Source organism: Rutilus rutilus (genome assembly GCF_951802725.1).
Source record: "Rutilus rutilus genome assembly, chromosome: 9".
Lineage (NCBI taxonomy): Eukaryota > Metazoa > Chordata > Actinopteri > Cypriniformes > Leuciscidae > Rutilus > Rutilus rutilus.
Window position 1 is genome coordinate 7,325,657 of NC_140223.1, and position 13,884 is coordinate 7,339,540.

Below are 13,884 nucleotides of genomic sequence, written 5' to 3' on the forward strand. Positions count from 1 at the left end.
AAGAATGTTTTTTACTATTTTTATCACTTACTAATCATTTTACTCGCTATAAAAGAGTTATTTTTAATATTTTAAAGTTTTTTATGAATCAAAAGTGAAGCACATGCATCAGACTACTGGTAGATGTTTTTACGGGGTAAAACAGAGAAATTAATTACAAGCGCAGTCACCAATTGCCGGACCAGCAAGGGCAGACTCAACTGGTGGTTTAAAAACCTGCTGTCTGCTCCAACACCAGATAGTGCCCAGGGCACCTCTGGCAACGATGGAGCAACCCAGATAGAACTCCAGGCCACCGGAAGCGCCTGTGCAGTTCCTCTGGCACCGTGGGACAATTCTAACTTTAAGTCTATACACTGAGATATGTTGATTATGCTGAAAAATCAAATGTTTGAAATAATATATCCCTTCAAGATTGATGATAGAAAAGGAAGGTGGGATCTTTTACTCCACCCTAGTCAAGTGGGGGCGGAGATGTTTGGTCTCACTATTCCTCCAGGGTGTACCTTCGTGAGTGGGCTTATTGATAAGAGAGATGGATGGTCCATATTGGCCATGATTGATAGATAGCAGAGAGAGGCTTATTCATGTAGATACATTCTGGGACAGAAATGAAGGTGGGACTAGGATTAGTCCCAAAGGGGGGATATGTTGGAGAATTTTCCTTTGATTCATGTCTAAGTATGATGTAATGAAACAAAACAAAAAATGATGACAAGCATGAAAAAATAGGTCTGAAGAAGGATGAGAGAATGGAAAATAACCAGTATGCATCAGCAATATGAAGTGTCAAAACAAAGTATGAAACAGAGCACCATTGTGTGAGGTTTGACCAATAGAGAAGACATGTCTAACTGTGCCAAGGTCACCAGGCGTGACAGAGGGGAAGAGATAGATTTGAAGGTGCCCATTGGGCACCTAGCGATAAGAAAAAGTATAAGACATGAACTCTGGCCAATGTAACCTTAGATGTCCGGACGGCCGGCCGGCTTCTCACTTTGTTGCTTGTCAATAAAGTTAATTCTTCTGACCTGGAACCTCGACTCTGAGAAACTCCTTTGAGACCTGAACCAAAAAGAACTATGAATTTGCCACAACACAAACTGAAAACTAAGTCCAACCTGTGTGTGTGACAGTCTGAGATCGTCTGTAAAGTGGCACATTAAGCACACGTTTATTGGTGTCAACAGGCTGAAAGAGAGTCTGTGAAAGACACTCTGCCAACATATTATTACAGTCTAATAATAAACAAGGACACACAGCGCAAACTCTGAAGCTGTTTAATGTTTAACCGTAATGTGGGAATATCTCGATATGTAAAAAGATCAAGAAAGTTGGTGACGATTCTTGGTACCTCCGGCTTCACGGCATAGACATTTTACATGCCGTCTGTTATTGTAAGACATCGTCTTTACATTTTCAGGCCCCTTAAACATGGCGATGTACAAAACAAACTGTGATTAGTTGCTTTATTTGTCAGTCAGGCGGCTTCGGATTCAGCCATTGTCTTTACATTTTCATGTCAGTCAGGCGGCCTCTGGGCGGTCCATGGCCAATGAAAGCTGCTGATGGAGTCCAGATACATCTGACTTCCGTAGTTACCTTAAGTTGTTATAACAAATGTCATAAATATAAAAGAAAATCTCTTAATGTTGACAGACATTTATTTTGTCTAAAATTAAAGTTACCCATAAATAACTTGTTTATGGAACTGTTTCACATTTTCACATTTCAATTTCACATTTGCGATCATGCTCATATTTGGGACAACCACACACTTTCTTGTATTAATCCTACATCATATAAATATAATAAAAAAGAAATAAAATAAAAACTGAGAAAAAACTCTATGGCCTGGTTTCAAAGACAGGGCTTAGATTAAGCCAGGATTAGGCCTTAGTTCAATTAGCTTTTTATAAACATGCTTAAAAAATTAATATGAAACTTATATGAAACTCAATTGATATCTGTTAATAGTCCTCTCTCGCACAGGACTGACAGTGGAAATGTGGCTATTCATTTCTATCTGGCATATAAATGAACAAATAAAACAAATGCAAATGGGTAAATATGGAGCCCTTCTGGACAGATCCCAGTCTAGAATTCTTCTTAGAATTCGTTTTTTTTTCTTTTTTAATTCTTTATAGAATTTTAAAACTCATTCATGTTGTTAAAACTATATAACTCATTATCTGTGTTCATTTAAATAGATCTTTCATGACAAGATGTTGTTTCTGTTCATATTTCTTATAAGTATTTGTACTATAAGAAGACAATTTAGTACATTTAGTAAATAAGAAAATAACATGAATATATCCATTTCAATAAAGACATATTTAGCACACAATAAAATAAATAAATAAACAATAAATCCTGACAGAAATACAATTATTTTATTTACACTGTAAGAGTTGTTGACTGGTGAAGCTTTAAATCTCAAGCCTTTCTAGTTTCCCAAGCTTTTCACGTTTTTATCTCATGATTTACTTGTTAAGTATTTGGCATTAAAACGATTGTTGCTCATGTGCAACATTTTTTCCTATGATTGTAAAGGCTTGATAAATGTTTAAAACTCTTCTCACACTGAGTGCAGTGATACGGCTTCTCTCCAGTATGAAGTCGCTCGTGTGATTTCAGGTTTCCAGAATGAGCAAAACTCTTGTCACAATATGAGCACTTGTAAGGTTTTTCTCCAGTATGAATTCTTTGGTGCAGTTTCAGATTGTCATCTCTAGTAAAGCTCTTCCCACAGTCACAACACACATGATCTCTCACTTCATCATGTGTTTTCTGGTGATGTTTACAATTGTCCAGCCTTAAAAAACTCTTTCCACAGAGAGGACACACATAAGGCTTCTCGTCTGAATGAACTTTCAGGTGTTGTTTTAGATTTGATGACGAATTAAAATCTTTACCACACTGAACACAGTTGAATGGTTTTTCTCCAGAGTGAATGTGCAGATGATTACTGAGAGTTGATGCTCGAGAAAAACTCTTTCCACACTGAGTGCATGTATACGGCTTCTCTCCAGTGTGAATTCTTGTATGTTTGTTAAGGTCTCCTTTATTTGTGAAACTCTTTACACAATGAGTGCATGTATACGGTTTCTCTCCAGTGTGAATTCTTATATGTTTGTTAAGGTCTCCTTTATTTGTGAAACTCTTTCCACACTGAGTACAGTGGTTTTCTCCTGTATGAATTCTTTGGTGCCGTTTCACTTGGGTAGATGTCGTAAAGCTCTTCCCACAGTCAACACACACATGATCTCTCACTTCATCATGTGTTTTCTGGTGATGTTTACAATTGTCCAGCCTTAAAAAACTCTTTCCACAGAGAGAACACACATAAGGCCTCTCATCTGAATGAACTTTCAGGTGTTGTTTTAGTTTTGATGATGACTTAAAATCTTTCCCACACTGAACACATTTAAATGTTTTTTCTCCAGAGTGAACATGCAGATGAACACTGAGATTTGATGCTTGAGAAAAACTCCTTCCACACTGAGTGCATGTATACGGTTTCTCTCCAGTGTGAACTATGTGTCTGTTAAGCTTTGCTTTTTTTTGGAAACTCTTTCCACACTGAGAGCAGGAGTGCAGCTTTTTGGCTTTTGTTCCTTGAGGTTTGAAGTCACAGTGTTTCTTGACGTCATTTAGATTCGGTCTTTGCTCCTTCACTTTCATCTTGTCTAAAATAAACGTATTAATCAGTTAGAATCAGTTCAATGAGGTTAAATGTTAAAATCAAAATCACTTAGCAGAAAAGAAGACACCTCTCACTATAAAATATCTTTGATGTGCAAAGATCAGATTTGTGATTCCCTTGTTAATACAATTAAAACTTGATTATGATCAGTGGTGGACAGCAAAAAAGTATTTTACTTCTTTACAGTACTTAAGTACATTTGTCAAGTATTTGTACTTTACTAGAGTATTTTTATTTTTTAAATTTGATATTATGTTAAATCGCTCATCGAATATCGAATTTTATAAAATTGTGTGTGATGTTGTGCCATTTCAATTCCTTTATTACCCAGGTAAGCATTGTACTAATCTTTCTTTCTCCAGAATTAGAAATCCTGGAGAATACAAGTGTATTTTTGTTCATTCTATGTTCGTACTCATCTGAACTACAGTTCATTTTGAGTTCATCCTACATGTACATCTGAACCTTTCTGTTCTTCATGTACATTATATTTCTGCTGTTTTTGTTCTTCTGGCTCTGCATTGTTCTTCCAGCCCTGCATCGCTGCTTGCAGCTATATTTTTCCTTATTTTTAAATACTATGCTATATTTGTGATTTGTGTACTTTGTCCACCACTGGTTATGATCATTCAGATGCATTTCTCTATCATTTTACATCCATATACTGCTTATTATTTCACAGCCACCAAAACAGTCAACAACGAAGAATCAAGAATGGACACCAACCTATTTGTTCCTCAATATCTTCATGTTTTATTCTGGATGGTTCTGGATCCCTCATGTCTTCAATCTCCTCTTTAATAAACTCCATCTTTAACAGTCACACAGATTTCAGCTGCTACTCCTGGAGTTTGTCTTTCTCTTGTAGGATGATGGGAATATTCCCAGTATTTATTGGTGAATTGTTGTGTGAGGGGCTTCACTGCAGGTGTGAACTGGGATCACTTTGTGATACTGGCACTCACAGAACCAGATCTGGAAAAATCAAAGAGAAGTTAATGAATTTATACTGGATTACTTTATCAGCAAACACATATGGTGCCTTAAAAAACAGCTCTAAGTTGCTCATTTTTTATTTAGCCTGGTGCAGTACAGATATTTCTGTTCCACCTCTTTGTTTACTTTCACTTTCTCTCTCTCCTTCTCAGGGGCGTTTCTAGGTTTTAAAAACATCAGGGGCTGAGCCCGAAACATCAGGGGCTGGGGGTGGTTAACAAGATAACATGATTCGATACAGAGAATAATGTATATTGTAGGCCTATATGCAGGGGGCAGACTGGTTCATAAATTCAGCCCTGTTTGGAAAATTTGGATTTCTCAGACCTACATATGTGCATTTTAAGGTGTTTGAAAGCCCAAAAAATTGGGATAACAATAGCTTTAAAACCATGTCAGTGGGCAGTAGCATAAATTATGTGTCAAGCAGATAACAGATTCTTAAACATGAGAATGAGGATAAATGCTGAAACGAATGATACACACTACAAAATGGAAATGCATAATGTTTCTGCTTATTGTTGACAATACACAATCACATATTTCAAACAGGAATGGCCTTAAATGAGAAATATTTCAAGGATTATTTTGCATAGATGTTACATTTCAATCAAACTGCAGTGCAATCTTTTTGTGTCCAGAGGCAAATGAGCAATTTATATATTAGCATTAAAGATTGGTTTCAGCAACTTGTTTCTTTCTTGAGTTAATCAATGTTTTTGTACTAATCAGTTCAAATAAAGTGCAATTGTTCATTAATAAAGACAGTCAATTGTCGCCACCTACTGGCTTAATGATGCAAGTTGCGCAAACACAGAAAAGCGGAGTGATACAAAAACGGTGAAGAGGCTGATACTGGTGAAATATTCCAACACATTCGAGGACCATATATATATATATATGGTCCTCGAATGTGTTGGAATATTTATATACTTATACATTTTAAATATATATAGCAGGCGTAATGATATGACGCAGCGCCTGAAAATAGGTCTAATAGGTTAGACAAACTTAGTCCCGGTCACGTCGGAAGTTACCGAGCTGGGGACTATGTTCAGGTGCTGCGTCATATCATTACACCTGCTGGACTCATGGTACGGCAGCAAAGTTTCTTGTTTATTACGCAGGAATGAGAGTATAGTTCCTAGCCATATCAGCCTAGAAAATCGCAACTTTTCATTTTCCGTCGGTCTTAGTACACGATGTAACTACAGAAGAGTCAAGTTTTAAATAGGAAAAATATCGAAACTCTTTGGTCATTTTTTTGAGAGAGATGCTAATGGTCTTGTCCGATTCAATGATCTATGCTAAGCTATGCTAAAAGTGGTACCGCCAGACCCGGAGTTCGGCTGAATGGATTCGAAAACGGTAAAACTCAACTGTTTAACTCTGGGGGAGTTGTAAAATGAGCCTATTCCCAATAAAAGTGGAGTATCCCTTTAAGATCTCCATATCTCTGGGATTGAACCATATTGGGCCTTTAAAATGGAGATACTATAAGAAACGATTGTTAATATGAATCTAAAAGGATATTAAAGGGCACCTATTATGCCCCTTTTCACAAGATGTAAAATAAGTCTTTGATGTCCCCAGAGTGTGTATGTGAAGTTTTAGCTCAAAATACCCAACTGATTATTTTTTACAGCATGTCACTTTTTGGGGCTGAGAAAAATGCACCGTTTTAGTGTGTGTCCCTTTAAATGCAAACGAGCTGCTGCTGCCAGCACAGAGGGTGGAGCCTGGCGTGCTCACTCTCAGTGTCAGGACAATCTCATTTCACGGAATGATAAATAATATCAATTCAGAAACTCTCAGTAGTTCATTTCGACCCGGAGTCCGGAGTATGATTTATGGGGATTTTAAAGAAAGGCACTGAGTGGATTTTTATCATTACAGGGTAGTTGTGTACAAACACACATTTATGTTCAAACACCGTGTAAAAGTGAATTTTGCATAATAGGTGCCCTTTAAGAAATATTTAATAATTCTTGAGTTAACGGCATGCAAACTGGGCAAAAAGCACAAGATGTGTTTTTTCCCATTTTTTTTAACTGTCACCTTTGTCATATAACCCAACAAAGATTTCTAAAGTCAACAGAGTTTAGTAATAGACCTACCAATCTCTGTATAAAAATCAAATAATGATGCTGCCATCTTTCAAAAGTCATTTTTATACCCCCATAATTTGTGTCCAAATCTCAGGTAAAAAAAAAATATTGTCATTTTGACCCCCCCTTTACAAAATAGTGAATTATTCTCTAAATATACATCCATGACATTTAAGTATGAATGAAACAAATTACATGTGAGAGTTTAAGATATCGTTCCATAATTCTTAATTCATAATTTTGGGTAAAAATACAATCAGAACATTTCTCTCTAAAGATATTTGAAATATACATGCTAATCCATAAGTTTTTATCTGAATGAGCACACTTTTTGGAGGTACGGCTTCTCTCCAGTATGAAGTCGCTCATATGATTTCAGTGCAGAGAAACCTTTGTCACAATATGAGCAAATGGTTTTTCTGGAGTTTTAAAGTCTCCAAAAACTATATGTAGTTTTTTTGTGCTGTTTCAGTTGTTTAGCTGCAGTAAAGATCCTCCCACATTCACAACACACATGATTTTTCATGTCAGTTTGTTTTCAGATGACATTTTAGATTTAATGATTAAAAAAAAAAAATTAACACACTGATCACAGTTGAATGGCTTTTCTCCAGAGTGACGGTGCAGATGATTATTGAGATCTGTATGTGAAACTCTTTCCAAAATGAGATAATCTGTGCAGCTTTGAAGTTCAGATTATCCCAGATCTGCCAAATTCAGGGTTAGTGAATTTATACTGAAATACTTTAATAATTACACTTAAATTAAATGAGTTTTATTTTGATATGGTTATATATTAGTTGTTAGTATATTAGTTGCATTTTAATTGGCTCTATAGGAAGGTTGTTCATTTTTATGGGAATCCAGATTTAATAAGGATGAAACAAGTCACTGATTACATTTTTCAAATAATATGACTTTAACAGAAATCATACACAATATGTACTGACTGAATAGAGGCTGTAAGATTAATGACAGGCTATATTTAATTCTCTGTACGTTTCACTACGAACAATGTACATTTAGGCAACACAAACATCAATTCTTACATTATAAATATAACATCTCTGACCTGCAGACTGGAAATATACGACATCCGAAGAAAATATTCCACATTTGTGATTTGTCCTTCATTCACGATCGTTAACAGCGTCACTTTCAGCTTCAACTGATTAAAGTTTCTACAAAAACATTAACATAATAACATAAACTTAAAGGGGATCATAATATAATCAACTATTATATAACATCAAAGGAAACAACAAAAAGAAAAAAGAGAGACGAAATAAAATAGCCTAGAGGGCTCAGGCGCATCCTCTTCTGCGCATGCTCAGTGCGCGCGGTGTCATATTTCTTAAAGGGGCCGCATTCAGTAAATCTCCGCACTGTTATTAACCCTAAAACTGACAATGTGATTTGTACCCTTGGAAAATGTTAGTGACAATGATTGACTAAGAACTGCTCATGCATAGTTAAAAATGCAAGAAAAATGGACCAATGAACCATTTTTTGCTGCAAATAAAAAACAGCAATATTACAAACCTGTCATCCCCCTTTTTGAGAATATATGTAATATTGCACTATCCATATTTAAATGGTTGTAATTCAAGAATGCTTTAGGAGCTGTACCAAAAATAGCCACTGGGTGTTTTTTGTAACAAATTAATTTATTTTTAGTCTCAATACAGTCTCAGACCTTTCCGACGATATGTGTTTTGTCAAGATTAGAAAAGTTTTTTATCATAAAGTAGTTAAAATAAATTTTGTAATAAGAAACCTGACACCACCCTAGGTAAGGAACTCGCTAAAAGAATTTAAAGTACCATTTTTATGGTAACGCAAGGTCCGATTTCAAAAAGGTTGAATCTTGAGTTTGTAAGCTTTCCAGTGATATATAATTTGTCAACATTATATGAGTTGAAGTATAGGATATAATTGTTTTAAACATGCAATGGCAGTTACAGTTATAGATTTGGTCCTTTTTTTATACCCTAAACAGGCAATGTGATCTGGGAGTCACAACTCATAAAATCCAAAATACATAACATTTCTCAAAAATTCTTTTGGATATGATTTACTTAAGTCCAGATGATATAAAAAAAAATGAATGAAATTATTTGTTGCTTATCATTTTCTACTCTTGCCTGTTTAAGGGTTAAGCAAATACACTAATCAAATCATAATTAATAATACACAATAATTATACATATATAATATAAAGCTGAATGACTAAATGCCGTTTGCTTAATGACATGCAATTATTTTTACAATGTAGAATGTAGATGTAGAAAGCCCTCTCTGATTATGCTGTGTTAGCCATTTGACAAAACCTGTTGAATCTCTGAAACTCTTGTCACAATATGAGCACTTGTAAGGTTTTTCTCCAATATGAATTATTTGGTGCTCTTTCAGATATTCAGCTCTAGTAAAGCTCTTCCCACAGTCACAACACACATGATCTTTCACTCCATTATGTGTTTTCTGGTGTAGTTTAAAATTGTTAAGCCATGAAAAACTCTTTCCACAGAGAGAACACACATAAGGCCTCTCATCTGAATGAACTATCAGGTGTTGCGAAAGATTTGATGACGAATTAAAATCTTTACCGCACTGATCACAGTTAAATGATTTTTCTCCAGAGTGAATACGCAGATGATATATCAAACCTGTTGAATTTCTGAAACTCTTGTCACAGTATGAGCACTTGTAAGGATTTTCTCCAGTATGAATTCTTTGGTGCAGTTTCAGATGACTAGATGTAGTAAAGCTCTTCCCACAGTCACAACACACATGATCTTTCACTCCATCATGTGTTTTCTGGTGCCGTTTACAAGTGATCAGCCGTGAAAAACTCTTTCCACAGAGAGAACACACATGAGGCTTCTCATCTGAATAAACTTTCAGGTGTGATTTTAGATTTGATGATGAAATAAAACCTTTACCACACTGATCACAGTTGAATGGTTTTTCTCCAGAGTGAGCGCGCAGATGATTACTGAGACCTGATGCTTGATTAAAACTCTTTCCACACTGAGTGCATGTATACGGTTTCTCTCCAGTGTGAATTCTCATGTGTGTCTTAAGCTTTGCTTTATTTTGGAAACTCTTTCCACACTGAGAGCAGGAGTGCAGCTTTTTGGCTTTTGTTCCTTGAGTTTGTAAGTCACAGTGTTTCTTTACATCATTTAGATTCTGTCTTTGCTCCTTCACTTCCATCTGGTCTAAAATAAAATGTATGAATCTGTTAGAATCAGTAAAAAAAAAAAAAAACTTAACAGAAAACAACACATAGGAATCTGTCTGTGTGAGTATAATGTATCTTTGATGTGGAAAGGTCAGTTCAGTTATACACAAGTTTATGATCATTTACATGCATTTCTCTATCATTTATCATCCATATACTGATTATTAATTCATAAATGATTGAAGGACCAAGAATGGAAACCAACCTGTTTCTTCCTCAGTATCTTCATGTTTTATTCTGGATGGTTCTGGATCACTCATGTCTTCAATCTCCTCTTTAATAAACTCCATCTTTAACAACACAGTCTTGGGGTTCTGATGCCAGAGATGGACTTTATTCTTTAAATATATAAAGCTAAGCAGCTTCTGCTGAAACAACTGCAGAGTCCTGCCACACACTCAAGTATATATCCACACATCCTTCCCAAAGTGGTAACGCATTCTACAGATATTTTAAGAGATGGACAGGTGGGAAGATCTTCACCTTATTACACATTCTTGTGGGCCTGAAATAGGAGTACAGCTGTAAACACACCATTCACTTGCCAGCCTCTTGTTCACAGTGGCAGAAACACATGATTATAATAGTAGAATTACTTATTCACACATATGGCTATACCTAAATCACATATTTTCTGAATATTAAAATATAAAATATTCAATAAAAAATCTTGAATATTCCCAGAATTTATTGGTGAATTGTTGTGTGAGGGGCTTCACTGCAGGTGTGAACTGTGATCACTGTGTGATACTGACGCTCACAGGACCAGATCTGGAAAAATCAAAGATAAATTACTGAATTCATACTGGATTACTTAAACAGAAAACAATATGATGCCTTTAATTTAGTTCAAAGAACATTTTGATGGTTACACAATGGTAACATCCTAAACTGTAAAATGTTCAAGTAATACCAGTTTTGATGAAACAAAAACTTTTCTAAAATGAAAATGATGAACCTCATATTTGAGCCTAAAGAATTATTATATAATGAGTGCAGATTCTCTCTCTGACAGAAGGTGGCGCTTATGGAAAAGCAGAAATACAGCGGTTACTCCTGAACACAAGCAGCGCTGCGCTTATTTATACTACTTTATTAGGCATCATACTGAGGAAAAATAAATTAAGATGTCATCGAAACTTTTATGAAGACAGTCATTTCCCTTCAGATATACATTCAAATCGTTTCGTTTCGTTTATTTCACACGTCATCATTGTATCATTAAACACAATTACAGGATAAACAATGGTCATATGTAGGTCGTATGAAATGGGGAACCCCAAAAAAGCTACTAAAAGCTTTTAAGAGTGGGCCCGATAACATAATAAACAACATATAATATACCAACCAAAAACTCAATATACCATAGACACAGAATAAACAAATATATAAAAATAAAACAGAAAACAAACACTACAAACAATATAAATACAACAAAAAATAAACACTACAAACAAACAGACGATCCCAGCACAAGTATAACACATTACGGAATGTTCAACAATCAAGGGCCCTATCCTGCACCCAGCGCAATTGACTTTGTACACTGACGCATGTATCATTCCTATTTTGCACCCGCGCACAGCGGACTTTTCCCTCCACAGACGCACGTCAGTAAATTAGGAAATGAACTTGTGCTCCCGGGGGCGGTGCAGCGAAAAGAGGAGGCGTGTTCCGGCGCAAACGTTCCCTGATGCTATTTTGCAGGTTTAGAAAACAATTGCGCCACTGACCAGGAAAAACCTAGTCTAAAGTCAGTGGCGCGTTGCGCATGTTATTCATATGTTGTTTTAAGGGTGCATGCTTGGCCATAATCAATGTAGCGTGTGCACAACGCGCATACACTTTGCTTTTCTCATCCACACACAGACACAGCAGTTCTCATTTTTAGAAAACCATACATTATTACAAAGAACAATATTAACACACGAGGGAAATCATTGTTGAGCTACAAGAGACATTTATCCCGCCGGTATAATAGCAACAGCGCCCGAGACCCGCCCACAAAGTTACTTGCGTTTCGCGCTTGATACTTGCGTTTCAGATCTTTAAAATAGGGCCCCATGATCTCTCACTTAACTGTGTGTTTTCTGGTGTAGTTTAAAACTGTTAAGCCATGAAAAACTCTTTCCACAGAGAGAACACACATAAGGCTTCTCACCTGAATGAACTTTCAGGTGTTGTTTTAGATTTGATGATGAAATAAAATCTTTACCACACTGATCACAGTTAAATGGTTTTTCTCCAGAGTGAACGCGCAGATGATATATCAAACCTTTTGAATTTCTGAAACTCTTCTCACACTGAGTACAGTAGTACGGCTTCTTTCCAGTGTGAACTCGCTCATGAGATTTCAGAGATCCAGCCTGAGTGAAACTCTTGTCACAATATGAGCACTTGTAAGGTTTTTCTCCAGTATGAATTCTTTGGTGCTGTTTCAGATTGTGAGATGTAGTAAAGCTCTTCCCACAGTCAAAGCACACATGATCTTTCACTCCATCATGTGTTTTCTGGTGCAGTTTAAAACTGTTAAGTCGTGAAAAACTCTTTCCACAGAGAGAACACACATAAGGTTTCTCATCTGAATGAACATTGAGGTGTGATTTTAGACTGGATGATGAATTAAAATCTTTACCACACTGATCACAGTTAAATGGTTTTTCTCCAGAGTGAACGCACAGATGATATATCAAACCTGTTGAATCTCTGAAACTCTTGTCACAATATGAGCACTTGAAAGGATTTTCTCCAGTATGAATTCTTTGATGCTGTTTCAGTTCACCAGCTCTAGTAAAGCTCTTCCCACAGTCACAACACACATGATCTTTCACTTCATTATGTGATTTCTGGTGCAGTTTAAAACTGTTAAGCCATGAAAAACTCTTTCCACAGAGAGAACACACATAAGGCTTCTCATCTGAATGAACTTTCTGGTGTGATTTTAGATTTGATGATGAAATAAAATCTTTACCACACTGATCACAGTTAAATGGTTTTTCTCCAGAGTGAATGCGCAGATGATATATCAAACCTGTTGAATCTCTGAAACTCTTCTCACACTGAGTACAGTAGTACGGCTTCTCTCCAGTATGAAGTCGCTCATGAGATTTCAGGTGTCCAGAATGTGTGAAACTCTTGTCACAATATGAGCACTTGAAAGGTTTTTCTCCAGTATGAATTCTTTGGTGCAGTTTCAGATTACCAGATGTAGTAAAGCTCTTCCCACAGCAGCACACATGATCTTTCACTCCATTATGTGTTTTCTGGTGCCGTTTACAACTTTCCAGTCTTGAAAAACTCTTTCCACAGAGAGAACACATGTGAGGCTTCTCATCTGAATGAACTTTCAGGTGTTTTTTGAGATATGATGATGAATTAAAACCTTTACCACACTGATCACAGTTGAATGGTTTTTCTCCAGAGTGAATGTGCAGATGAACACTGAGACCTGATGCTTGATTAAAACTCTTTCCACACTGAGGGCATGTATGTAAGTCACAGTGTTTCTTTACATCATTTAGTTTCTGTCTTTGCTCCTTCACTTCCATCTGGTCTAAAATAAAATGTATTAAGCAGTTAGAATCAGTTGAGTTATACACAAGTTTATGATCATTTACATGCATTTCTCTATCATTTATCATCCATATACTGATTATTAATTCATAAATTATTGAAGGATCAAGAATGGAAACCAACCTGTTTGTTCCTCAGTATCTTCATGTTTTATGCTGGATGGTTTTGGATCACTCATGTCTTCTTTAATAAACTCCATCTTTAACAACACAGTCTTGGGGTTCTGATGCCAGAGATGGACTTTATTCTTTAAATAT

At 36.0% G+C, this 13,884-nt stretch overlaps 1 protein-coding gene across 2 annotated transcripts; it reads right to left on the minus strand.

The window, feature by feature from the left end:
* Positions 1-1,105: 1,105 nt before the first annotated feature.
* LOC311296699 (uncharacterized protein) lies at positions 1,106-10,438 on the minus strand. 2 transcript variants are annotated; one of them, XM_084418564.1, is made up of 3 exons: positions 10,260-10,438; positions 4,433-4,681; positions 1,106-3,689 (listed from the first exon to the last, which is right to left on the minus strand). In XM_084418564.1, exons 2-3 carry the CDS (start codon positions 4,515-4,517, stop codon positions 2,521-2,523), a joined length of 1,254 nt encoding a protein of 417 aa, XP_084274690.1. In that variant the 5' UTR covers positions 4,518-4,681; positions 10,260-10,438; the 3' UTR covers positions 1,106-2,520. The 2 variants fall into 2 exon arrangements, with proteins under 2 accessions (XP_084274690.1, XP_084274689.1); XM_084418563.1 differs by lacking the exon at positions 10,260-10,438 and adding an exon at positions 7,883-8,117.
* Positions 10,439-13,884: the final 3,446 nt, after the last annotated feature.